This window comes from Sus scrofa, chromosome 2, assembly GCF_000003025.6.
Source record: "Sus scrofa isolate TJ Tabasco breed Duroc chromosome 2, Sscrofa11.1, whole genome shotgun sequence".
NCBI lineage: Eukaryota > Metazoa > Chordata > Mammalia > Artiodactyla > Suidae > Sus > Sus scrofa.
In genome coordinates, this window is record NC_010444.4 from 24,834,422 (window position 1) to 24,860,660 (window position 26,239).

Genomic DNA, 26,239 nt, shown 5'->3' on the forward strand with positions numbered 1-26,239 from the left:
AATTCCTTAGCAGAAAACTTAGGACTGGTTGATGTTTTTCCATCTACACAGATAGCAAGGGGTTGGTAATTTGGTTTCGGTTTTACCACAATGGGATCCTGCCATTTTATGTAACGTGCTTGTTTTCGGTTAACCGTGTTGACATTAATGATATTTTAGATAGATACCTGTTTACCTTCAATATCATTTTTAATGGCTAAATATATTCCATTGTGCAAAGAAATTATGTATAATTTAATTAAGAAATTCCTTAGCATTGGACATTTAGGCTATTGGCAGTTTTCACTTCAGGGAACAATTTGTTGTGGAAACTCTGCCCGCATTGTGTGTAATCATTTCCTTACTAGTTACTGGTGATGTTGAGGCTTTGGCTTTTATTATCAAGTCGGCTGTTATATTTCTTTCATCTTTCCTTCTCAAACAGGTCTACTTGGAGAGCTGAAGCCCAAGCAAATCAGAGTGAGTATGAGAAAACCTGCCTCTTTCTCCTCCCTCCCCATCCCCCAGCTTGAATCTGGGTGGCCAGATTTTAACTAGAATCCAAAGTGAATGAACCTTTGTAGCACAGCAGAAGCCAATCCGACTAGGAACCATGAGGTTGTGGGTTCGATCCCTGGCCTCGCTCAGCGGGTTAAGGATCTGGCCTTGCCGCCAGCTGTGGTGTAGGTCACAGATGTGGCTCGGATCTGGTGTTGCTGTGGCTCTGGCGTAGGCTGGCAGCTGTAGCTCCGATTGGACCCCTAGCCTGGGAACCTCCATGTGCCGTGGGGGTGGCCCGAGAAAAGACAAAAAGACAGAAAAAAAAAAAAAAAAGGTGAATGAATCCCAAACCGAACAGCATTTGTTATGTTTTTGTTTTAATTACACTTTTTAATGATAAACTTAATAAGAGGCATGTTGTTAAAAAAAAAAAGTTGTCTAAAGCAGAAAGTGAAGTACTTAACTATATTTCCATTGGAAAACAAATTAACCATAATTGAAATTAGTGTGCAAGACTGAGTAAAGGTGGGCGTTTGAGAAATAGTCACTGACTGACACAGCCCGTCAGAGGGCTGCAGAACTCCACCTGCATCAACTCACTCGGTCCTCCCAACGGCCCTGCGAGCCAGGCGGAGGTCCTCCCGTTTTACAGATGAGCCAACAGAGGCTCAGAAGTTAGACAGGTGGAAGAAGCCGGATTCAAGGCGAGTTGGCTTATCTCCCAAACAAAAGCTCTTTCCACTGTTGTGGAAGCCACACGTTTCCTAAGACTCAGGCCACAGCCTCACCCTCTCCACCTTGGGTCTCTCTTTCCTCACTGTCCTGACACCTGGAGGGTTGGGTGTTGAGGCAGAAGCCTGGGGGGCTACCCAGGCCAGCTACATGCCAAGTGCCAGGGCCCTCGCAATGGTGAGGGAGGTCTCGGGGCCCATCTGTCCGTCTCCCTCAGAGGCTTGCCATGTGGATCAGACGGCCCTTAGAGCAGCCTGTTGTAGAGTAGAGGCCTGGTGACAGGGGGCTCTGAGCTGAGCTGTCCCTTCCACAGTCTCTCTGCCGCGCCTGGTCGACCTGGACTGGAGGGTGGACATCAAGACCTCCTCAGACAGCATCAGCCGCCTGGCCGTGCCCACCTGCCTGCTCCAGATGAAGGTACGTCCCACCGCCATGCTCACTGGGGCACCAGGGTCCCGGCACCCCTGCACGCCCACAGAAATCCCAGGCTCCAAAGTTTGGGGCTCTCTAACCCCATAAAGGAAAAAAATTTAGCACCCCCAAAATGCAGTATTTATTTAGAAAGTATATGTGTACTGCTGTATTGACATAGTACAGTCAGAACAAAACATATACTGAAAGTAGAAATTTTAAAATAAGATAAACACAAAATATGCTTTTTTTTTTTTTTTTTTTTTTTTGTCTTTTTTGCTATTTCTTTGGTCCGCTCCCGCGGCATATGGAGGTTCCCAGGCTAGGGGTCTAATCGGAGCTGTACTGGCCTACGCCAGAGCCACAGCAACGCAGGATCCGAGCCGCGTCTGCAACCTACACCACAGCTCACGGCAACGCCGGATCGTTAACCCACTGAGCAAGGGCAGGGACCAAACCCGCAACCTCATGGTTCCTAGTCGGATTCGTTAACCACTGCGCCGCAAAGGGAACTCCAAAATATGCATTTTAAAAATGACTTCCAGGAGTTCCCACTGTGGCCTGGTGGGTTAATAATCCGGCTGCATGGAGTTCCCATTGTGGCGCAGGGGGAACGAATCCAACTAGTAACCTTGAGGTTGCAGGTTCGATCCCTGGCCTCACTCAGTGGGTTAAGGATCCAGTATTGCTGTGAGCTGTGGCTGTGGTGTAGGCTGGCAGCTATAGCTCCAATTCACCCTCTAGCCTGGGAACTTCCATATGCCATGGGTACAGCCCTTTAAAAAAAAAAAAAAAAAGGAATCCGACTGAAATGGCTTGGGGGTTTCTGCGGAGAAGAAGGTTCGATCCCCAGCCCAGTGCAGTGGGTTAAACGATATAGTTTTCCCACAGCAGCTTGGATCCAATCCCTGGCCCAGAACTTCCATATGCTGTAGGTGCAGCCATTAAAAAAAATAAATCAAACTATAATAGAAAAAAATAAAAATCATTATTAAAAAAATCAGGAGTTCCCGTCGTGGCGCAGTGGTTAACGAATCCAACTAGGAACCATGAGGTTGCGGGTTCGATCCCTGGCCTTGCTCAATGGGTTAAGGATCTGGCGTTGCCATGAGCTGTGGTGTAGGTCGTAGATATGGCTTGGATCTGGTGTTGCTGTGGCTCTGGCGTAGGCCGGCGGCTACGGCTCCAATTAGACCCCTAGCCTGGGAACCTCCATATGCCGCAGGAGCGGCCCTAGAAAAAGCAAAAAGACAAAAAAAAAAAAAAAAATCAGTCAGTCACAATGATCGGGGGATTCCTGGAGGTCACCTTAGACACTCACAGGTAGAGTTTGGCTGTAACAACAGGAGCGTGCGTTCGGATCGGACGTTGCCTCCTTGTGCCTTCGGGGTACTTTACCAGCATCCCATCCAGTACGTGGGGGCCGTCTGCGCTCTCTGTGCCCTGCGATCAGGGGCTCCCACCAGCAGGTGCAGAAGTGTCCGTTCCTCACTCCTCTATGCACACAATCTTGTGTTCACTCCAAAGCGCTCTTCAGGAATCTTTTTAAGCCCCCTATCATTTTTTAGGGTTTGTTTAGTTGAAACTAGATAACATGATGCTGTATTTACTTGACCACCAGACCCCTGGAAACTCAACACCTGTAAGAAAATGAAAAAGTAAAGGTGCCTCTGACAACTAAGTTTTTAACCGTTAGTAAAATATTTAAGCAAAATGCTTACTTAAAAAAATATACATACATATCACTAGAGGTTGATAATATTTTTCCCGCGTCCTGATGGATTCCTATGTACCCCCAGAGCCCATGGCCTGAAGTGCCAGTGTGAACCCAGGTAATATAGTCTCACTCGGAGGGTGAGAGAGCCTGGGCTTCTCCAGTCCCTGCTCTGAGCCCCACAGCAGCTCCCTCCCTCTGCTGTTTGCCGAGTGACCTCAGGCCGGGACTGTCCGCAGCTCTGAGCAAAGAGCCTCTTCAGAGGGTCACCAGAACCAGGTAGGGCTCGAAGGTCAAAAAGAGGCAGCTTTGACTTTGGGGAAATGTTCTCTTTTCAGATCCAGGAAGACCCCAGTCTGTGTGGGGACAAGCCCTCTGTGTCAGCTGTCACCGTGGAGCTGAGTAAGGAGACGCTGGACACCATGCTGGATGGGCTGGGCCGCATCCGAGACCAGCTTTCTGCCGTGGCCAACAAGTGAGCCACTGCCCGGTTGCTCCTGGGCACCCACCTCCCAGCACATGGTAGCCACCGCCACAGGCACCAGTGGGGACAAAGGAGGCTGCCACCCAGAAGGCACAGTCGGACCAGAGGCAGCCAGGCCCCTACATGGATGTTCTCACTTTTTCCCCCTCTTCCCGAAGTTGGTGAGCATAAGCTGCTCTCCTCCAGGGCCCTGTGTGGTACCTGACTCCCAGCATGGCGGGGAGAAGGACCTTGCTTGGTCAGCTGCCTCTGGCTGGCTGATTGGAAAATTCAGGCCCAAATTGTGGAGCTCGTTTCCAGCTCTGAAGACCTCTGGGGAGTCAGGTGGCTGATGCCAGCCTGCTTCTCTATCAGCGAAGCCAGGCAGATCCCGCAGGGCAGGGCCACTCAAACTTACCTGCTGCAGCGTGCCGTCCCACCCTGGTCCCCAGCCTTCACGCTCCCTCATCCCGGCTGCGCCACCCTGCGGCGTAGGAAGTCTCACGTGGGAGCTGATCCCCTTCTTCATGGAGCCAGAGGGCCCTTCCTGGGTGTAAGGCAGCCAGTCAGGGTGAAGAAGTGGGAGTGACTGGAAATAAACAACGGTTCTAACAACTTCGTGCCTCTGGTCCCACATCTGTCCTTAGTCTGAGTCGTTGCCTTAGGCCAGCGCTGCCTCCTTCTTAAAGGTCTGCTCTCTGAGCCCTTTGTTTTTGCAGCTTCTCTGGTGGGGGGGGGGCATATGTGTGTGCAGATGGGGTGGGAGGGCGGATGGAGGAGGTAGGGCTGCAGGTTAAGAGGATGCACTCAATGCCTGCCCGCTCCCAGTCTTTCTTTTAATTAAATGGGAATGATTATAGTATCTACTCTGCAGAGCTTTTGTGAAGATGAAATGATAGAACGTACCTAAAAGCACTTAGCGCTGCTGTGGCCAACAGGAAGGGCTCAGTAATGTGAGCTTCGGTTAGTAATGGAAGGAGAGCAGAAAGCTGTCTGCATTCATTGTGTCATCTACTGTCCCAGGGTTCCTGTGACAGTGAATGTTATTATCGTCCCTTTATCGATGAGGAAATCAGCACATCGAGATGAGGTCACCTGCTAGTAAATGGCCTCATTAGGACTTGGGCCCAGATTTCTCTAGCTTTTTCTACCACAACGGAGCTGTGACTCCAGCTCTGTTTGGAAAATACTGGAACTGAGGCAGAGATGAGCAATCTTCTTCCTGCCCACCCCACCCTCCAGCTCCCCCCTCTACCCGGCCCCCGTGAAACACTAGAGAAGTCAAGAAAAAAAAAATCCTGAGCTCCTCTTTGTCTGCCATCTCCTGGAAGCTGAGCCACCTTCTGTTCAAATGGTGTTTCTTAACCCTTCTGGGGCCACACCCATTGAGGAACTGATGGAAGCTGTGGATCCTTTCTATAGGAAAGGACACTCGATTTTTCATGTTCAAGGATTAGTGTGTGTGGACCCTGGAGGCCAGCCCATTGGCACCAGGTCGAGAACCCTCAGCCTCATGCTCAGGTTGAGTTCAGCCTTGTCATGAATTCATCTTCCTCCTTTCCTTCCACTCCCTGTGACCCAGAGATAGAGACCGCCAAGTGCCAATACGCTGGGCTTCCCATGGGATCCATCAGAAACTGCGTGAAGCAGGAAGCCCGGTGTCTGGACAGCTGGACATTCCTTTAGCCAGAACCATCTGGATTCATGACATACAGAGGGCATTCAAGAAATAACTGTTAGGGAGCAGCAAACTTGACTAGTACCCGTGAAGATGCGGGTTCGATCCCCGGCCCTGCTTGATGGGCTGATAAGGATCTAGCATTGCCACAAGCTGCAGCAGAGGTTGCAGACTTGGTTCAGCTCCCACCTTGCTGTGGCTGTGGCGTAGGCCGGCAGCTGCAGCTCTGATTCTACCCCTAGCCTGGGAACCTCCATGTGCGGCGGGTGTGGCCCAAACTAAAAAGATGAAGGAAGGAAAAGAAATAACTTTACGGTAGATCTCAGTGGTGAGGTTGCCCAGCACCGTCCACCTACCAACCTACAGGGCTGCGTACGTGGCTCAATCCTGATCGATGTTCGTGTCCCACAGAGACTGTCCCAGGACTGCACCTGACTTAAACTGGGCCAGTCTGAGTCTTTTCCTGTGACGTTTTCTGCTGGAATTGGCGGTGAAGACCGCCTCCTGCCTCTCGGCTCCGATAGTGAAGCCGTGTACCAGGAAGGACGAGAAAAGGGATATTTGCACCTGATAACTGCTGTCCCCTGACATCTGAACCAAAGACTCCTTTTTGCCTAAACTGGTTTATACGTATAAACAAAGGACGGAAACAGCACACGTGCCGTCTCGCCACCTTTTCTCACAATAACCCTCATCACCAGTGTGGCACGAGAAAGGGGGGAAACATTTTCGTGGAGAGCTTACCGCCTGTTCCCCGTAGCCGAGGACGTCCGTGGAGCCTCGTCCCCTGGGGTCCGCGCCCGATCCTGAGGAGGAGGGAGGGCCAGGGCCGAGCGAGCACTCCCGTCTGGCCGTTCCCAACTCAGAGGCCTGTGCTCTCCATTCCTGCCTTGGTTTTGGAAAAAGAAAACGGGTTCTTCACAGAAGCCACATTTTCCCCTGCATCTGGCGACGTTTAGCCCCCCCCCCCCCCACCAGTCCTGCCTTCCCACTTCCCTCTTCCGGTGCTTTTCAGGTCCAAAGGCAGTGACAGGAGGAACCGATATTTGGGTCTTTCCCACACACACCAGTTCTCCAAACATAGTGGGCACTGTGTGTCATAGTCATTTGTCAAGCTCTGTGGTCTGGTGCTGACAGATTTTTCAGGAAGTGAGTCCAGTGTGGTTCAGAAGGCTCTTCATTATTTTGTTCCATAAACTGAGATGTTATCAGAAGTGAGAGTTTTTACGACATATAAGAAATATTTTCATCTAGAAGACACTGGCTACCTGTCATTTTGAAAGTTTGCCAGTGGTTGGACTTTTACAAGAATTATTTTGCTCCCGTAACTGCTGACTTCCATGACTTGCATTTGGCAGTTCCTAAACATTTTCTCACCTGCATGATGTTGACCTTTGCACAACTTCCTTCTTCCTTCAGTGTTCATATTTCTGTGGTTCTGCCCTTTTTATAACTACTTAAGGAAGAAAGAAAAGGAGATTTCTTAGTAGTATTTCCTGGTTGATACCAAGGAGGGAGAACCTTTTTTTTTTTTTTTTTTTGCAGGTGCAGCCCTAAGAAGTTCCCAGGCTAGGGTTGGAATTGGAGCTGCAGCTGCCAGCCTAGGCACAGCCACTGCAATGCTAGATCTGGGCTGCATCGGTGACCTACATGCAGCTTAGGGCAGGGATCCTTAACTCGCTGAGTGAGGCCAGGGATTGAACCCACATCCTCATGGATATTGGTTGGATTCTTAACCACTGAGCCATATTGGGAACTCCAAAGAACCATTCTTTATTTGAGGAAATGTCATGAGCTAAGGTAAGTCAGGAAGCTGAGTTTCTGTTAGACCTGGGCTCTTGGGAAAGACTCTGATGGGCTTTTACACCTCACCTGCAAGTGGAGATAACCACTTAGGTAATGCCTCTCCTAGATTTATAGCAAGCTAGGAAGTAGACCCCTTGGCTGAAGAATAGGACTTTCTTGGCTTTGGTGTCAATGTTGGACTAGTCATGTGACCTAAGATGCATAGCACACAGTGAAACACAATCCTGTCCCAACAAGTTGCACCATAAATGAATTGAGAGATGCTAAGGGACATCAGAGGACTCTGGGGTCAGTATAATAAACACCCACTGGCTCAGGAGATGGCCCCTGGTTAGGATTTCAGGAACTCTGATAAAGTTCCTACTCCACGCAGTGGGCGCCCCAGTAAGTGTTCATTTGTGCCCCGCCTTCCACAGACCCAGGATCTGACTGGTATTAGTAAATGATGGCTGAAATATTTCAAATTGGTCAGAGTGGCAGACTAGCGGAATTAACATTGATTTTAAAGTGATCTTCCTAAGTCTCCCTGAGCAGCGTCCCTTTCAACCCGGATCACTTGACGCTAACACCTGCAGAGGGATCTGCCGGTGCTGGGCCCTCATGCACCAACTGGCACCATTCTCCATTCTCGCCACGGTGCTTTCTGGCCGTGACTGACTTCAGGTCTGCGGCCGCAGGGGCGCCACCCCGCAGTCTCCCCACCACACTAGTCTTGCCTGCGCAGAAGGAGGAACGGATAGGAAGGGGTGTGGGAAGGAGGGAATCTCGCCAGGGTGATGGCGAAGGGCAGAGGGTGGCCCTCTGAGCTGCTGCCACTAACGCAGGGGCCAGCATTTCCAAGTGAAGCGGTGCTGGATTCCCTCCAAGTGCCCAAGGGGGCAGAAAAAGAGAGACTAGCACTGGGCCCGAGCAGGATGACAGCACAAACTTCCAGGCCTGGCTGCACCCTCTCTCCCAAATGCCTTCCTTTATCCTGGCTTAATTCGTATTCCGCCCTCTGAATTCAGAAGCAGCACCTAACAGGGACCTGGAGCAAGTCAACTTAATCACCTGTCTTGTCTGCCTGCATTTCCCCCACTGTTCATGTCACCGCACTGCATTTTAATTGCCTATGTATTTGCCTCTCCCCTTGGCACATCCTCCCCCCGCCCCCCCGGAACTGTTCATCGCTGTATCCCCCTTACCTGAGTGCACGGAGCTCCTACTGGCACAGTTTCCTGCCACCAGCTGAAATGGGGCTCTGTCCCTTGGGTTATCCCTGTGGAAGAGCTTGTCACTTGTTATAGCCCCTTTCTTGACTCAAGATTCTTCTTAGGCCCCAAAGCCGCTTCCGCAGGGAAATTTCCTCCCACCCACTCCTCACCGGGGCGCGGCCGGAGCTTGCCCAGGATGGCCAGCAGATGGCGCAGTTGCTCTCCTTATGGCCACTGGGGCTGGAACGGGAAACAAAGACCGGGAAAGAGGGGGGAAGGTGGGGTAGCTGGCAAGCCTCTCCTAGAAACCTGGCAAGGGGAGAAGCTTCCTGCAGAGAAAGCCCCCAGACCCAGGCCCCCTCCCCTTCATAACTCTCCCCCACAGGCCCAAAGCAGCAAAAGAGGAGGGAGAAGGTTCAGGGCAGGCCTGCCCAAGGAACCCATTCAAGGCTGTTCCATGGGCCCAGGTTGGGAAGCACCCACTGCCTCTGCAACGCTTCCCCCACAGGCTGGTGGGTGCCAGAAATCCCACCCTGGGGTCCGGCACCTGAGTCTCTTCCAAATAAGGCTTTATCCTGGTAGAGCCCACAGGGTCTTGTACTGCATACTTACTAGCTAAACCCTTGGGTCAGGTAAGGAGCCAGAGTCAAGTCTCAGTCTCTTCAACTCTGAAAAAAAGAGATTAAGTTTAATTTTTCCTGACAACGCCGATTGGAGGGGATTAATTATACATGAAGGTGTCTGAGAAATGGAAGCTGCCCAATCAATGACGGTTAAACTTCAAACAGGAGCAGAGAGCTGCCTCTGCTGGGGCACAGCCTTCCCTGGTCGGAAGACTCCTCCGTTCTTTTCTGGGAGCAGGTGGATGTGCCGGGTGAGGTGGGGGTGGCAAGGGGCCCTGTCATCTCATCGTCGCTCATCCCAGGGCCTGCAGGCTCCAAATGCTCTCCCCACCTCCTGTCTCCCACCCTCCCCTCCCAGCCCCCCTCCCGCCTCCGCCTTGCAGGCAGGTGTTTTCTAAATGGGAATCGAATGCCATCCCTCGCCTAAAATACTTAAAGACTTTCCATGCTCTCAGCATAAAGGCCGCACTCAGAAAAAATGTCATTCAGTGTTCTTTATAATCTGATTTCTCCCTACATGTCAGTGTCATAAAACAAGATTAAGGAAATGGGCTTCAATCAGAATAAACACCGTGAGGTCCAGGGGCTGGAGGGAGTGGGTACTGGGTGAGGAGGAACTGGCCGAGAGGGCGTGGTGGCCAGCACTGTCCAGGCCTTGATCCACCTTTTCTCAAGGACAGAGACTGGGTGCCCTTCACCTGGGACACTGTCTGTCACGGTAGATGCTCTGTGTGCACTGAATGAGTGGAGCCATGAATGAATGAGTGACTGACTTAGCGAATGACTAAATGAATGAGTGACTGAACGAATGAGTGACTGAAGGAATGAGTGAAAGAATTAATGAGTGAATGAACAAATGAGTGAACCAACGAATGAGTGAACAAATGAGTGAATGAACGAATGAGTGAATGAACAAATTAATGAGCAAATGAGCAAATGAACGAGTGAATGAACGAATGAAAGAGTGAACGAATGAATGAACTAATGAGTGAATGAATGAATGAACAAATGAACAAATGAATGAGTGAATGAACGAATGAATGAACTAATGAGTGAATGAATGAATGAACAAATGAACAAATGAGTGAATGAACAAATGAGTGAGTGAATGAACAAATGATGAACAAATGAGTGAGTGAATGAATGAATGAGTGAACGAATGAGTGAAAGAATGAATGAGTGAATGAATGAATGCCTGACAGGGGCCAGGGTTGACTGACTGACACTTCCTGTGTCCAGCAGCCACATCTTCTGCCTGTCAGGGTCTCCACCTTCTCCTCCCCACCTGCCAGGCTAGCCCCCCTCCCTGCTGCCTTGGCTGGTCTTTGAGGCTGGAAGGGACAGTGCTGGAGGACAGTGAGGCCAAGGAGAAGAGAACTCATCTCAGCCACGCAACCCGGGACCCAGGCCTAGGGGAAGTGATGGCCGCACTGAGGGCAGAAATCCCTGAGCCGGCTCTGGCCATGACCTCTCTCCGTCTTAACCTTGCAGGAAGGTCACCCTGCTTTTCCACCATGCACCTTTTGGGCAGCCAGGGCCCTGGGCGTGGCTGTCCAGCCATCTGTTTTGGGTCGGCCTTGTCCCTGGCAGATGCTGCGGGTCCCGTGCGCCCGCTTCCATGGCGCACCGCCGACTGCAGGAGATGGCACATTTCTGCGGCCTCTGCCTGGGCTCTCTTGTGACCCCGTTTTCCACATCACTCACCTTCCCTCCTCTCCATCTGCAGTTTCACTTCAACGTCCTCCAAAAAGAACTGCTCCCTTGGACTGGCCCGCTCGGCCACCTGGCAGACAGAAGTGCCCAGCACCTGGGGAGGCAGAAGGCTCTTGCCTTTGTCTGCCTGTTGAGCAGGGACCTGTGTGACCATCCCCACTGTCACTGGCCTAGGGCCTGTCATCATTAGCTCCGAGTTGGGCTCCACTGCCCTGGGCTTGCCTTCCTCTAAACCAGCCGTCACAATGCATCCCAGACAGTAAATCTGGCCTGGTGTTCTTTTCCCAGGCTTCCATCTCAGTAAATTCCAGCTGCAACCACAAATGTGTAGACCTCGCTGCCCCACCCCCACCGCTTCAACCCACTAGCAAGTCCTGTTGGGTCTGAAATACATTTGCATGGGCTCACCCTCTTCATCTCCGCACTGTCACTTCTCAGTAGCCTCTCAGCACAGTGACATCTGTCATTTGCCTCCCAATCCTTCATGTGCCTCATCACACCAACCGTCAGGTCCAGGGGTCCTCTAAGCTCTTTCCTGCCACAGGGCCTTTGCACACACTGCTTCCTCACCCCCTTCCACTCCCCATCCCCACGCAGCACTCTTTCCCCTAGTTTTCACATGATTGCCTCCTTCTCATTTTTAGGGCTCAGCAAGAAAGCCACTTCCTTAGATTTTCTCAGGCCATCCTCTCTAAAGAAGATTCCTCCTTTTCTTCTCAGTTGCAGAATCCCATTTGTCTCCTTCCCACTCCCCGATATCAACTCTTCTTTATGAATTTATGTGAACACTTATCTATTTAATGAGTCATTGTTTGTCTCCCCACTAGAAAGTACCATGAGGGGGAGAAGCTTGTCTGTGTTGCTCGACCTATATCCCCAGAACCAGCACAGGTCTACACAATGGATGTGCTCAGGAAATATTTGCTAAATGAACATAATAAATCCATGGGAGATGCATCGTGTTATTGCCTTGTTTAGACAGTCTGTGCTTCCTCGTCGTCCTCAGTATAGGTGCCACTCCATGTCCCGTGGCAGTTTCTTTTCCTCTCTCCTCCCTTCCCTCCTCTCACTCTCCCTTTCTTTCTGTCTGTCTCTCTTTAGGGCTGCACCTGCAGCACATGGAGGTTCCCAGGCTAGGGGTCAAATTGGAGCTGTATCTGCTAGCCTACACCACAGCCACAGCAACACCAGATCTGAGCCACATCTGCAACCTACACCGCAGCTCACGGAAACACCAGATCCTTAACCCACTGAGCGAGGCCAGGGATCGAACCTGTGTCCTTAGGGATACTAGTCGGTTCTTTACTGCTAAGCCACAACGGGAACTCTGAGTTACAGTTTCTCCACCACCTGCCTTGAGCTCACCTTTACCAGCTTCCTCATCAGCCCTGTGGGGGGCAAGATGGAAAGGGTTAAACCAGAAGTGGTGCCACATTGCAGACGGAGCACTGGCCCCAGGGAGTAGATATGATCCTGGGCAGAGCTTCGATTCTGTGATGTCTAATTTTTTCTTTTTAAAACAATAACGAGCATCAAGCTCTGGACACAGAAGCCAGGGGAGCAGCTTGAGATCAGCAGGGACAGCTCTCAGCGCCTCCGGTGGCTGGGGAGAGATGCGGGTGTCCCACGCCCACGGCCCATCGGAGAGCAGGGGCCACGCCCACCTTCTTCCCTCACCATCTCCGGCGCCTGCTTACATGGTATTTGGCATCGCCCTGCATTTTGGGTGATGAAGTTGAGTGAAAGCACGTACATGGGGACCAGAGAGCCTGTCCCACTCATGTCACAACTAAGAGGCAGCGAGACTGCAAACAAGCCCCCAGGGGGCGTGGTCCCTGTGAGGGACACCCCACGTTAGAGACCTTGACCGAGACTTCAGGTCGCTGGTGAAGGTGTCCTTCCAGCCCAGCTTCGTTCTGCTCCCCACCCTGACACATTTATCTGGCAAATTAAACTCATCTCTGCCGGCTCCTTGCAAAATGGCTCTGCTCCAGCCTCTAAGCTCAGCACCAGGCGGCTGCCAGGTGCCTGCAGAAAGCATTTCCTACAGTTCTGGGTGGGGCCTCTGGCCTCAGCCCTGACCTCTGCAGTGTGGGGGTGGGGGGGAGTGGAGTTTCGAGAAAGAGCTGGCACTTTCTAGGTGTTTCTCCACCGACACAGCCCTTCTGAACGGCGTGAGCTTTTCCTTAGCAGACTCAGAAACCTGTTTGTGTTTCTCATCAACCCAGTGGGATGGATCTGCCGACAGTGGGACCCACTTCGACTTTGTCACATAAAGCCTCTGGCCGTCATGTGCCCTAAGCCATCCTCAGGTCAGGAAACAGAGGCTCAGAGACGTGAAATAACTCACTGGAGCTCACACAGCTAAGTGTCTTCTGGTCCCATTTCTTTGGGGTGGGGGGGACGGGGAGCCGCAACCACTACATGCAGAATTTCCCTGGCCAGGGGTCGAACCCGAGCCATAGTAGTGACAATGCTAGATCCTTAATCACTAGGCCACCAGCGAGCTCTGGTTTTCCATTTCTGGAAAAACTAAGGCACAGGAATTTACAATGCGAAGAAGCCTTTTTCCAGGGCAGGGGGAACAGAATCAAAATCAAGGAGAAGACGTGGGTGGGGAAGGTGGGGGCTACTGGCCCCCTGAGGCTGGGAACGCCAGGCTGTCCTGCTGGGGAGGGAGCTGCTCCAGATGGACTCGAGTTCAGAGGGACCTTGTGACATTCAGGGCAGTTGGGAACAGAGGACAGAACCAAAGAAGAAAGCTGGGGGTTGGGGAGGGGCCCATGTCAGAGGGCTACAGCTCCTGGCAGCAGGACGTGGTTATTCCAGGCAGCAGAGGGAAGATTGGGGCCGGGAGGAAGGGGGGTGGGCAGGAAATGCTGCTGGCTTTGTGGAGAGCGTCTCTGGCTCTGGGGAGGCTTCAAGCCCGTGCCTTATGTTGAGATGTCTGTGGCTTTCTCGAAAGCCTCTGTCTGAAGGTCCTCACGAAACTGGTCCAGCGGCCACTCAGCTCTCCTGCCAGCTGGCATCTCAAGTATCATTGGTTGAGTGAGTGAGTGAAGGGGTGTGTGTCTGGAGAGGAGGGTTTAGTTTGGGGCCTGCTGCCCCAGGGGAAACCAAGTCTCAGGGGGACGGTGTCCATCACAGAGACCCTTCTCCTTCTCGCCTCCAGTACCACGGTCCCCAGGGATGCTCTAACTGCATGTGGTCCTCAGCGGTCCCCTGCTTCTCCCGCCTGCAGGAGGGGGAGCCTGACCCACTGGTGGCAGGTGGTAAGAAGGGAAGGTTGGCAAGGAAGCTGTTCCCAGGTGACTTGCACTTCCTTCAGGCATCCTCTGGGTACCGGGCTCCTCTGCCCTTTGATGCAGGTGATTAGGTCCCATGGGCATCTCTGTGCTCCATCCAGACCAGGAGCTAAAGCTGCATGGATAACCCAGGGCCAGGGCTGCCGGGGGCCAGAACTCTGGTTCCCATGACATGCATGTCCTGGCCTGATGCGAGGCACTTCCCTTTTCCAAACCGCCCAAAGCTTCTTGCTTCCAGTCTCTGCTCTGATGAGAGGGGTGCTTGTCTAGAACCAAGGCCACCCAACCCTCCTGCTGAGCCCCAGGATGCTGGGGCGGGGCTGGAGCCAGGAACACTGCAACCCTTTTCTTTTCTGGATGGGGCAGGACTGGCAGAGACCAGCCCCCTTTCCTCAGAGCCCCGCCCTGTGCCATCATCAGTTCTGGGGGCCTTTGTGGTCCATGCCCAGGAGTCTTAAGAAACATCTCTCCGTGTGGCTCTGGGGCTCCAACTGCTTGCTTAGCTTGCGGGGTGGAGAACAACCATCCAGAGGCAGACCCTGTGCAGATGGACAGCGCCCTGGACTCTGCCCCAAGCCTCAAAACCGAAGTGACTCATCCTCAGCCTCACCCCACGTGTAGCACACGCCAAGTTCCTTGGGTCCCATAATCACAATACGGCTCCGCCCTGCTCGCACCCTTCAGTCCCATTTGTCAACGCTAATTTGCTAATTCGGGAGAAGAGCACCTCTCATAGGGATTCCTGACGTCCCCAAACGGGTCTCCCTGCTTCTACCGTTGCCCTGGAAACCCATTCTTTACCCAGGAGCCAAGTGACCACTTAAGCCCATCAGGGGTCATCACTTCTGTACTTCCACCTGCTACGGGGGGCTCGGGGCTCTTCTTAACATCGGCAGCCTTTGTCCTAGCCTCGAGGCCCTGGCCCCTGCGGAGGGCTCCATGTCCTGTGCTCACTCTGCCCCAGCCCTGCTGGCCTCCCAGATCTTCCTCGACCACGTGAAACTTTTTTTTTTTTTTTTGCATTAGGCCCTTTGCACCAGCTCTCCCCTCTCCCCAGAATGCTCTCCCCCTAGATCCGCATGGCTGCCCAGTGCTTCCCCCCAAACATGAACTGCTCAGAGAGGCCGCCTCCACAGCCCAACCATGGCAGCCCCCAGGCCCCTGGCACAGCATCCTCATTGTGCTGGATCACATTTGCTGAATGACCTGTTTGTGTTGTCAGAGAGCCTGAACCTTGACATCCTCACGGCTGTGTCCTGCCTTCTAGAACTTGAACTCTCTTCCCTGCAGAGCTCCCTGGGAGCTGTATCTTAGTTACATCCCTGAATCTTTTCAGTAAACACATTCGTTAGGCAGAAGGTCCAGCAGTCCCTTAGTTTCTGAAACTTAACTAAGATTCACGAATCGGAGCGCAGATCGGGTCTCAGAGGATGGAGAATCCTCGGCTAACCGGTTCCTCTCGCCTTTGATGTAAAGCCCTTTGATTTCTTCTACCTGCCTGCCCCCGCCCCACTCCGTCCACCTCCTCCAGGACCCTCAGCCCAGCCCCGCCTCCCTTGCAGCTCAGCCATCAAAGGCGAGATCTGCACAGGAATCCCTGAGCTTGTCTGAACTGAACACAGGGAACCAGAGAAGGGAGCTGGAGAGAGCGTGGAGGCAAGGGGACAGGGCTCCAGAGACAAGTCAGCCGAGGCACGTGCCAGGGGCTTGGAGACTCACAGCATCACAGACACAGTCAGGGTCAGGCTTGCCCCTGTGTGATCACACTGTCCACTGAGCTGGAGAGTCTGGGGGGTCGTCCTGGAAGGAATGTGACATTTAACACCAGCTCTGTCTTGGAATTGTTTTTTGGTTTTTTAATTTATGTTTTAAAATTTGTTTGTGGCTGTGCCTGCGGCATGCAGAAGTCCAGGGCCAGGGATTGAACTCGTGCCACTGCAGGGACAAGGCCAGATCCTTAGCCCTCTGGGCCGCCCCCATCTCCCACAACTTGCCTTCTAGAGGGTCACGTGATAGTGTCTCTGTTGTGAGAAATTTTCTGGGAAATGTGGAGCAGAACACAAAGCCAGGTTTCCAAACCCAGCCAGTCCTCAATATCACCTTATTACAAATAAAGACTCCCGGGGCTCTTCCCTAAATATTTTGACTTCCTAGGTTTAGAGTTTGGGACCTTCAGTGGATTTAACACCTGAATGTCCCGGGACTCACTCATCTTCCAAGAACTTCTCACTATGTAACAGTGGTTATGCCATGGGGCCGGTCAGGGGAGGCTACCCACATGGCAGTAGCCAGTCTCAGTGGCTTTAACCCATAGAAGTTTATCTTTCCCTCCCATCTCCCTCCAATACCAGCTGAGTGGTCCTTCCCCATCCTAAGTTATGCCACCTGGAACACGTGGCTTCTGAAATCGCTGCTGCCAAGGACGAGAAGAAAGGAGTGATCACACGACACTTGTATGAGGGCCAAGCCTGGAAATAACTTGTCACTCTCACCCGCACTCATGGGCTGGAACCCAGTCACATGGTCCCGAGATACCTTCAACCGCGGCTGGGAAATGTGAAAAGCAAAGGACCATCTGATGAACCGCTTCACCTCTCTGCCACACTCAGGATTTGGCCTGTGATCACATCCTGTTTGCATATGTATAAGGTCCTCTAGATCCCTCACTGAGATACAAGTCTTTGTGGTCAGAAGGCAGCATTTATCTCTCCTCGGCATGTCCCAGCCCTTAGTTAGCGCTAAATGCCTCCTAGATAAATGGGTGATAGACTAGTTCCCGGGAAGTGAATAGGGGCAGTGCGATGTAGGGTCTGATGGGTCTGAGCCCAAGTCCTGACTCCCAACACTCTCTTGGCTGTTTTCTGAGCCACAATTATTTTGTCTGTAAAATAGGAAGAGATTGTGGGGATGGAATGAAGTAACTTAGTGTAAATTACCAGGCATACTTCGAGCAACATAGTGGAGGCTCAGAAGTACCATTCTATCACAATCTACTAAAGAGACAGTAAGAAGGATGAGCTTGGGGGGGGGATGGTCAGTGAGCCACTTGAAACCATATGCAAATATTCTGTATACGCATAAATACACAGGGATCTTTTCTTACTCATCTTCATTTATAAAAGCATCCATGTAGTAATAACTCGTTGGAAAATGTTTAAATGTTACGGATCATAATAGCTAATACCTATTAAGTGCTTCCTTACTTCGGGCAGTGCTTTATATGCCTAACTTTTTTCACTCTCACGAGAAACACCTGAGGCAAACACTACCATTAGCATCCCTACTTACTAATTCTATAGATGAGAAAACTGATTCTCAGACAGTCATCAAAGGTCCCACAGCCAAGTAAGCAGTTGAGTTGGTTTCAACTCAAAGCCAGGCAGCCTGACCCCAGAACCCATATCCACTAGCATCAGTGCTTTTCAAAGTGTGGTACCCGAACCAGCAGCATCAACATTACCGGGGAGCTTGTTAGAAATGCAAATTTGGGGAGTGGCTCAGAGGGTTATGAATCTGACTAGTATCCATGAGGACGCAGGTTTGATCCCTGGCCTTGCTCAGTCTGTTAAGGATCCGGCGTTGCCGTGAGCTGTGGTGTAGGTCGCAAATACGGCTTGGATCTGGTGTTGCTGCGGCTGTGGTGGAGGCCAGCAGATGCAGCTCTGATTCAACCCCAGCCTGGGATCTTCCATAAGCTGTGGGTGTGGCTCTAAATAAAAAAAAAAAAAGCAAATTTGGGGGGGCAGTACCCCAGACCTCCTGAATCAGAGCTCTATTTTCCATTGAGCTCTTCAGCTGATACGATACACCTTAAGTTTGAGGGCCCCGTACCCTGAGAGTGTGCTGCCTGGCCTTCCCTGCAGTGAGCCCTTCTGGAGCCTAGTGTGCCTGCAGCTCACTAAATAAAAACACCACCACCTGCTCATAATTGCTATTCAAAGCCTGCCTTCCTGCATCTGATGTCAGAAGCATCAGAAGAAAAAAAAATCCATCCCAAATAGCCAGTGACCTCCTTTGTCCTGTTGGGGTCACCTGTACCCTGAGATCTCCCCAAACTGGACAAGGCAGCCATCAGAGCCATCACTTGTCAGAACTGAGGCAAAGTCCCATGCTGCCACATGCCTGGGTGGAGGGCTGATAGGGGCGCTGTAACCAGAGATGCTACCCTGTTCCTTGCTCCAAAGCACGCATCCCCAAGAGTGTGCAGGCCGTCCACCCCAGCTGTTCTTGCCTCAGCAACCAGCCCCTTCTCGTGCTTCCTCTGACATCCAGATGGCAGCAGACACAGGAGCAAAGGCAGCTCTAGTCAGGCAGCTCCCAGGCCAGCTGTGTACCCGATTAACCAGAGACGGGACAGGTGAAGCTTATCTGGAGGGCTCATGAAGGCAGCGCCCAGGCAGCCACAAAATGCCAATGAGCTTTATCCTCAGCCCAGCCAAGAGAATTTTTTATGCGATTCTGATGTATGTTAAATGATGCCGTAACGACAGCCACTGTGATTGAGCACTTACTGTCAGGCATCCTGTGTTCCAACCACTCTTTGTGCTGAAACTGACAGCACTAATGGCCTGAATCTAGCCAGAACACAGATGGGGACTTGAACCCATGTGCCGGGACTCGAACACGGCCTAAACCCAGATTGGGACTTGAACGCACATGCTGGGACTCGAACCCAGTCAAAGCCCAGATTTGGACTTGAACCCACGTTGTAAATTAGAATCATGGAGTTCCCGTCGTGGCTCAGTGGTTAATGAATCTGACTAGGACCCACGAGGTTGCAGGTTGGATCCCTGGCCTTGCTCAGTGGGTTAAGGATCCGGCATTGCCATGAGCTGTGGTGTAGGTCCCAGACGCGGCTCGGATCCGGCGTTGCTGTGGCTGTGGTGTAGGCCAGTGGCTGCAGCTCCGATTCGATCCCTAGTCTGGGAACCTCCATATGCCGCAGGTGCGGCCCTAGCAGACAAAAAGACAAACAAAACAAAACAAAACAAAACAAATTAGACTCACTCACCTGATGTCTGGGTTTACTGAGGTTCAGGTTCTTTATGCTTCGTGCAGAAGGAATTCAGAGAGAGACAGAGGACAGGCAAGAAATAGATCTACTTCTATGCAAGCAGACAGGCAAGGAACTCCGCCCTGAGGGCCCGGTGGGCCACAGTTTTATCCTCCAAGGGGAGCAGGGCTGGGAAAAGCCCGCCTCTTCCTCTTTCTTCAGTAGTAATTCCTCCTGGGTATCCGGTTAAGGCGTCTACTCAAACCAGCTGAAGGGCGGTCCTCAAACTCTTACCCCTGGTCTGAACCTGAAGGCAGGCCTCATCCCACCCCCACTCAAGGACCTGAGGCAATTTTCGCACCTCCACGAGACAAGCAAGCCTGCTTGTTCTGATGGCTTTTTTGAGCAATTTATTAACTTGCAGTGATCTCCCAAAGGCCCATAAATTTCCCTCTTTATTGATGGTCCCTTACGGGGACCTTACAACTACCTGTGCCTCCTCCACTCCATCCCTGTCGCTGCTGGTTGTCATTATTCCTGTTTCACACGTTAGGAACCTGAGGCTTAGCGTGGGGAAGTAACATTATCCAAGTCCTCAGAGCTCTAGGGAGTGAAGACAGGACTCAGACGGCAAGAACTGGGCACAGAAACCCCCCAAAAATGTCTATCGGAAGACCTGTGGGTATGTGGGAACCCTGTGCCTGTATGTCTCATCCCTGCACTGGATGGAGCAAACCAGCGAGGCGCACTCGAACTCAGGCCCGACCTGGCCACCAGGAGCTCCTCATGAGGCTATGGTCTACTTAAGAAATTGCACAACCTGAAAGTTGAGAGTTAAGTTTGTTCATTTGGGGCAAAATTAGGACTCATGCTGGGAGACAGCATCCCAGGTAGCCCTTGAGAGACTGCCCTCCGAAGAGGGAGGGAGGAGTTAGGAGACCCAGGAATTTTTGCAATAAAGGGCCCGGAGTAGGACAAAAGAGGTCTGGGCTCCCTGACCTCATCCTTCGATAGCACCTCAGCTAGGGCGGCAGTGTCCTGCGTTTTCACAGCCCTTGGGGCTCCCTGGCTCACCCTTGGAGGTGGCTACATTTGCAGATGCCTGTGACATCCTTGGTTTTGTTCAATTTACTATAGCCCAGTGGGCATAAGTATTTCAGGGTTCTGAAATGCCACCCCAAAGAGGAAAGGGGGGAATATCAGGGTATATACGGTAAAAGTGAAGGGGGCGGGCATGCAGCCCCGCACACGCTTCACACAAGTTTGGTGCTGGTCTCCTGAAGGTTCCCACTAGTCACAGGGAGCAGACAGCACCGTGAAGGATTTGAGTGTTTGTCTAGATATAAGGAGATGCAAGAATTGGGCACAGAAACACCCCCCTCCCCCAAAATGTCTATCAGAAGACCTGTTCTTCCAGTTTTCCCAGAGCCTAGAGGGCTTCATTCCCGATTTCCACCCTGAGCCCTGCCCAGGGGGTGCTGTGGGTCGGCAGGCACAGTGGCTCATGATTAAATCCATGTAGAGGCAGATGCGAGTGACAGCAAGTGCCAAACTCCAGTTCACACTATGACTCCTCTTCAGCCCCCTGGCAGCATTTTATAAAGGCTGCTAAAGTTGACGGGTCCTGTCTTTGTTTAGAATTAAGATATTTTGTCCCCCCCCATATTTTTTGCATTAAATATAATTTTTTTAAAAAAAATATTGCACTAAAAGATTATTTATGTTGGTTACTGAGCTTTCTGGCACCCTCTTACATTTTGTGCCCAAGGCAAGTGTCCCACTTGCCTCACCCTCGTTTCAGCCCTGATGGGCCTTTCAAGGTCAGGGCAGACCACTGTGAGTACTGCTGGGAGATGGCTGTCACTGCAGGTGGCTTGGGCTTCGGTCCCAGAATTGTCTGGCCCCAGTGCCTCTGTTCTTCCTGTCACTGGAAGCTGCCCCCAGCGCATTTTCTCAGTCCCTCAAGTGCTCATTCCCCGGGAGGACCGTGGTTCAAACCACCTTCTCTGCTCTCAAAGCCACGGGACATGGCCGGAAACCCACCGCAGACTCTCCTCTAACAGACAAGCATGACACGGCCACAGATTCTGCAGGTGCTCCAGGAACACTGGCCCTGCAGCTCAGGGGTAAAGAGAGGGAAGGGCTCTCAAACTCTGGAGGCCCCAAGGGAGGGAGCCCCACGGCCCTTCCTGGGGTGGGGGTCCCGCGGAAGGTGCTGAGGCAGCAAGAACCCACCCTGTCCCCTACTCCCCCAGCAACCTGTGGAGGATGGAATCAAAGACTCTTTGGACTTTGGTTTCCTGGCTACTCTGAGGAGCCAGATGTCTACTGGATGGAAGCAGTAGAGGAAGTCTTTCAACAGAGACACTTTCTCTATTTCCTGTTTGAGGCCTCCGCTGGCTGTTTAGTGTCCCGAGGTAGACCGCTGGTCTGTGGAAGAATAGGAAGAGGCTTTGCCACTGCCTTGTCCTTGGCTGGGAGGGTCTGCGTCCTGGCTCCGACTGAGGGTCCAAGGGCTCTGGGGTCAAGCCTCCTGGGCTCTGAGTGACAGGGGACATGGTTAGGAGCCTGAGAATGCACCAGAGAGAGCAGCGGTGGCTTCTAACCCACAAGAAGCTCAGGTTTGCTTCAGAGGCCCAGAGTGGAAGGTGCAGTCCTGGGGGGCAGTTTAAGCCAAAATATAAAGCATTCTCTGAGAAGGCAGGAGGATTCCACCACAGCACCTCTTTCCACTGTCACTGGCATCTGCTGGCCCCAGGCCTCTTTTCAGAGGGTGAGTGAGCTGGTCCCTGGGCAGTGAAGCCACAGTTCCCAGCAGTGGTGCTTCAGGGCATGAGAGGCCAGGGACTCCGGGAGCTGCAGTTTCCTCCTTGGCTACAGGCCCATGCTGGGAGGGACATTTATCCTCCTCCCACGGTCCTTGAACCATAAACAAGTTCTAAAGAAGAGCTGGCTCTGTCACCCCCAATGCCCAGCCTGGGAGGAGCTGAATAAAGAAAGGGGCAGCAATTAAGAAACAATGGTAGATATGACACTGAGATGAGGTATCATTTGGCTTGTGTATTGTTAGCAAATGCTGCCTAAGGAATTATCCCCAAACTTAGGAACTCAAAACAACATTTATTATCTCCCAGTTTGGGTAGATCAGGAGTCCAGGGACAGCTTCCCTGGGTCTTCTGCCTCAGTTTCTCACAAGGCTGAAATCCAGGTGTTAGCTGAGGCTCTGGTCTCATCCGATGGCCTTGCTGGGATGGGTACACTTCTCAGCTCACATGATCACTGGTGGGGTTCAGTTTCCAGATGGTGGCCGCAAGTCGCCCCCAGTGCTTGATAAATGATCCTCTCCAACATGGCAAGCCCACAAGAAGAACTAGAGAGAGGACAGCAGCAAGACAGAAGGTGTAATCTTTGATAACCTAATCATGAAAGTGACATCCCATCACTTTTGCTGTGTCCTCTTGGTTAGAAGCAAGTCACCAGACGCAGCCAACATGCAAGGGGAGGGGATCACACAAGGGCAGGAATACCAGGAGGCAGGGATCATTGGAGCCGTGTCAGGATCTGCCCATCATAGCTTGTTTGCACTGAACGAGTTATACTTCCAGCTTTCTGGATGCTTCAATTACCTGCAGGTGGTCCTGCTGGACATTGGCCGTAATGGATTGGACCACAGTGTGATGTCTGACCAAAGACAGGCATGATGGGGCTCAGCCCCACCAGATGCCATGTCTTGGCAACTTTGAATGGAAAATTCAGAGAAAGTAAAAATCATTTCTTGTTTAAAAGTATTCCACTGGGGGTAGGTAGTACACAAAACTGACACGGCCTCTGTTTTCACAGGGTGAGATGAGAAGCAGTGGAGAGATACCCAGAGCAAAGGCAACGGGCAAGAATGAGGAAGCCTCAGTGACAGAGAAAGCAGCAGTCATGAGGTTGTGAGAAGAGGGAGAAGGGACAAGGAACACAGGGGAACAGAAGCAGAGGCACAAACACAGGTGACCCACCCCAGGGCAAGCCCAGGTATAAGGAGAAATGGAGTCTGCTCACCAGCTTAGCAACCCACTTAACTCCCCTGAAAAGATACCATTTTTCCTGAAAATTCTGGAGATCAAGGACACAGCTTGGGCACTTGCCCATCACTGAACCAAGGGGCTGGAGTTTCTGCTCAGCCGCCCCAGAGTCACCTGCCAGCAGGAAGGATGAGGGGGACAGAGCTGAGATCAGCTTCACTGAAACCACATGAAGAAGACTTCAGAAGTACAGAGAGAGACAAAAACAATAAACATCTGCTATACACAGAGTTTTGAGGAAGGAAAGGCAGGAATTGTTGGGTTTTGATGTCTGCCTGAGCGTCATCGCTGGTTAGATTTTTGCGCATTACTCCTCAGTTTCTGCCCGTTGTGGGGTGTGAGTTCTTGCGATGCGCGCCATGCCTTCCGGTGATCCGTTCAACAAGCTCTGCATTCTGAGCGCGCAGATCCAGAAAGCCAGATGTTTTCCATTTTTAGCTTACTTATTTCTACCTGCTGTAGAATGTCTAAGTAGACGAATTTTCATTCCAACACACTGTTCACAATTCTTTCATTTCAGGTCAGAGGACCTTAAAAAAGAGAAGAGATTCCCTTGACTTTGGCTGTAGGTCTACCCCAGAAGCTGGTTGGAAGGTTCCGGGAGTCCCTGCTGATTCCTCATTTTGTTTGCAAACCCAAATCTATCCAAGCTACCCTGAAGCAGCGTGTTCTGGAGCCGACTGGTACGGGCTCTTAAGAGCCTTTCTACTCAATGGTGTGTTCAAGGATGTCAAACTTTTACTGTAGGATTGGCCAGGGTGGGAGGATGGACATCTGCCAACACTACCACTCCCGGCTCCCCTTCCAGGCTGAGAGCTGGGGGTTAAATATTTAGCAGCAAACCACTGCCTATAAGGAAAAGGCTCCTTAAATGGCCTTATTTTATAATGTTCTTATTTTTCTTGTTCTTTCAGAGCCATTGAAAGAAACTGTGGCAGAGCTGGGTTATTTAGGTTCTCTCTTTATCTTTCTTTCACTGCTATTTTTAACATTATCCCTCTTTAGGGGGACGGGCAAGTAAGTAAATGAACTAGCTGGTATATATCTGGTAGCCCAGGACAATCAGTCTAGCAAAATCCTGTATTCTACAGCAAATTTCTTTCTTCCCGAGGCTTACCAAAATACTATAATTATAGTCCTCCATTTAGCACTAGACCCTGGTTAAATTTCAGCTTCTCTCGACACACCTTCGGGTATAGCAGTTTTAAGGGGATATTTTCCAATGTTACTGTGCTTTTCCTGAAATAAGCTCACTTAGAAAGTCAGGAGAAAGAGCGGAAGGAGGAAAGGGACATAAGTGGGTGGTGACAATAACGTAGAGAGAGCCGTGCAAAGAGGCGAGAATTCTGAAAGTTTGGACAGGAGTGAAATAAGAGTCTTTAAGACAGTCTCTTTTGGAGTCAGTGTTTTGCTTTGCGGTCTTAGCATATCCATCAAAGAAGCTGACTACTGAATTTTTCAAGTTGAAATGTAGCTGACGTACAATATGAAGTAAGTTTCAGGCGCACGACACGTGCACACGCATGTTGTGAAATGATCGCCACCATCAGCCTAGGCACCCTCTGTTCCCAAAGTTCCTGACTCCTGAATTTTTAATACTTTTCTCTTCATTTTCTCAAACTACTGTTAAACGTATTACTTTCCTAACTTCGACATGTCAAAACTTCCTTCAAATGATCCATTATTCCAAGTGAGATGGGCTGAATGGTGTCATTCTAACATTCATCTGTTGAAGTCCTGACTCCTAGTACCTCAAAGTGGGATTGTATTTGGAGACAGGGATTTGATGTGATTTGATTTTTTAAATTTATTATTGTTATTATTATTTCAGGGCACACCTGTGGCATAGGGAAGTACCCAGGCTAGAGGTTGAATCAGAGCTACAGCTGCCGGCCTGTGTCACAGTCACATCAATGCAGGATCCGAGCTGCATCTGCAACCTACACCCCAGCTCATGGCAACCCCGATTCTTTTTTTTTTTTTTTTTTTTGTCTTTTTACCATTTCTTGGGCCGCTCCCGCGGCATATGGAGGTTCCCAGGCTAGGGGTCGAATCGAAACTGTAGCCGCCAGCCTACGCCAGAGCCACAGCAACGTGGGATCCGAGCTGCATCTGCGACCTACACCACAGCTCACAGCAATGCCGGATCCTTAACCCACTGAGCAAGGCCAGGGATCGAACCCACCACCTCATGGTTCCTAGTTGGATTCGTTAACCTTTGCGCCACGACGGGAACTCCCTAACCCCTGATTCTTAACACACTGAGCGAGGCCAGGGATCAAACTGAATCCTCATGGATGCTAGTCGGGTTTGTTACTGTTGAGCCGTGACTGGAACTCTGGAGACAGGGATTTTAAAGAGGTGATTAAGTTTGAGTGAAATCCTAGCGTGGGCCCTACCCCAGTGTGACTACTGTCCTTGGAAGAAGAGATCAGAACGCAGACACAGGAGAAGATGCCATTTACATGCCAAGGAGAGAGGCCTCAGAGGAAACCAACCCTGCTGACCTCTTAACCCTGGACTTCATGTTTCCAGAGTTGGGAGAAAATAAACTTCTGTGGTTTAAACAACCTTGTCTGTGCTACGTTGTTATGGCAGCCCTTGCAAACTAATAAACCAAGTAAAAACTTTTTTTTTTTTTTTTTTTTTTTTTGCCATTTACCCAGTTAAATGAAAATTCATAGGAAAAGCAGGAATTTGGCCAGGAGGAGGTTAAAACTTTGACATAGCCAAACCTAGGACAGAGAGACCACCGTGGTTGGTCCAAAGTATTTGTGCTTATGAATAGTGTTTCAGATTCTTCAATCCAACAAAGGCTGGAGGCGGGGGGGTCAGAGAGTCAATAATCCAACAATTGTTGACCTTGGGATAAACTGAACAAAGAGGCCTTCTTTTATAAATCAATAAGACGGGGAGTCATCTCATAAAATTTTGAAGGGGACTCAGAACAGAATTTGATCCATCACTTCGGCATGAATTATTTACTGGTCTCTGGACCTCCAGCTTGTGGTCCTTGGGGCTGGCTTGAATTGGATTGGAGCCTACATGTCCAGCTCTC

General features: G+C 51.1%; 1 protein-coding gene and 1 long non-coding RNA gene across 3 annotated transcripts in view; one reads left to right on the forward strand and one right to left on the reverse strand.

Moving 5' to 3' along the window:
• Positions 1-4,415, forward strand: part of COMMD9 (COMM domain containing 9) — a 19,616-nt gene extending 15,201 nt beyond the window's left edge. The window contains 3 exon segments of the mRNA XM_013990158.2: positions 425-459; positions 1,526-1,629; positions 3,676-4,415. Coding sequence (XP_013845612.2) covers positions 425-459; positions 1,526-1,629; positions 3,676-3,816 — 280 coding nt within the window. The 3' untranslated portion in view covers positions 3,817-4,415.
• LOC102163604 lies at positions 2,834-19,305 on the reverse strand. 2 transcript variants are annotated; one of them, XR_002341511.1, is made up of 7 exons: positions 19,130-19,305; positions 9,090-9,145; positions 8,469-8,717; positions 6,856-6,931; positions 6,223-6,367; positions 4,707-5,496; positions 2,834-3,263 (listed from the first exon to the last, which is right to left on the reverse strand). It is a non-coding gene; the product is annotated as an uncharacterized LOC102163604 (long non-coding RNA). The 2 variants fall into 2 exon arrangements; XR_002341510.1 differs by lacking the exon at positions 2,834-3,263 and having other exon boundaries at positions 4,654-4,895.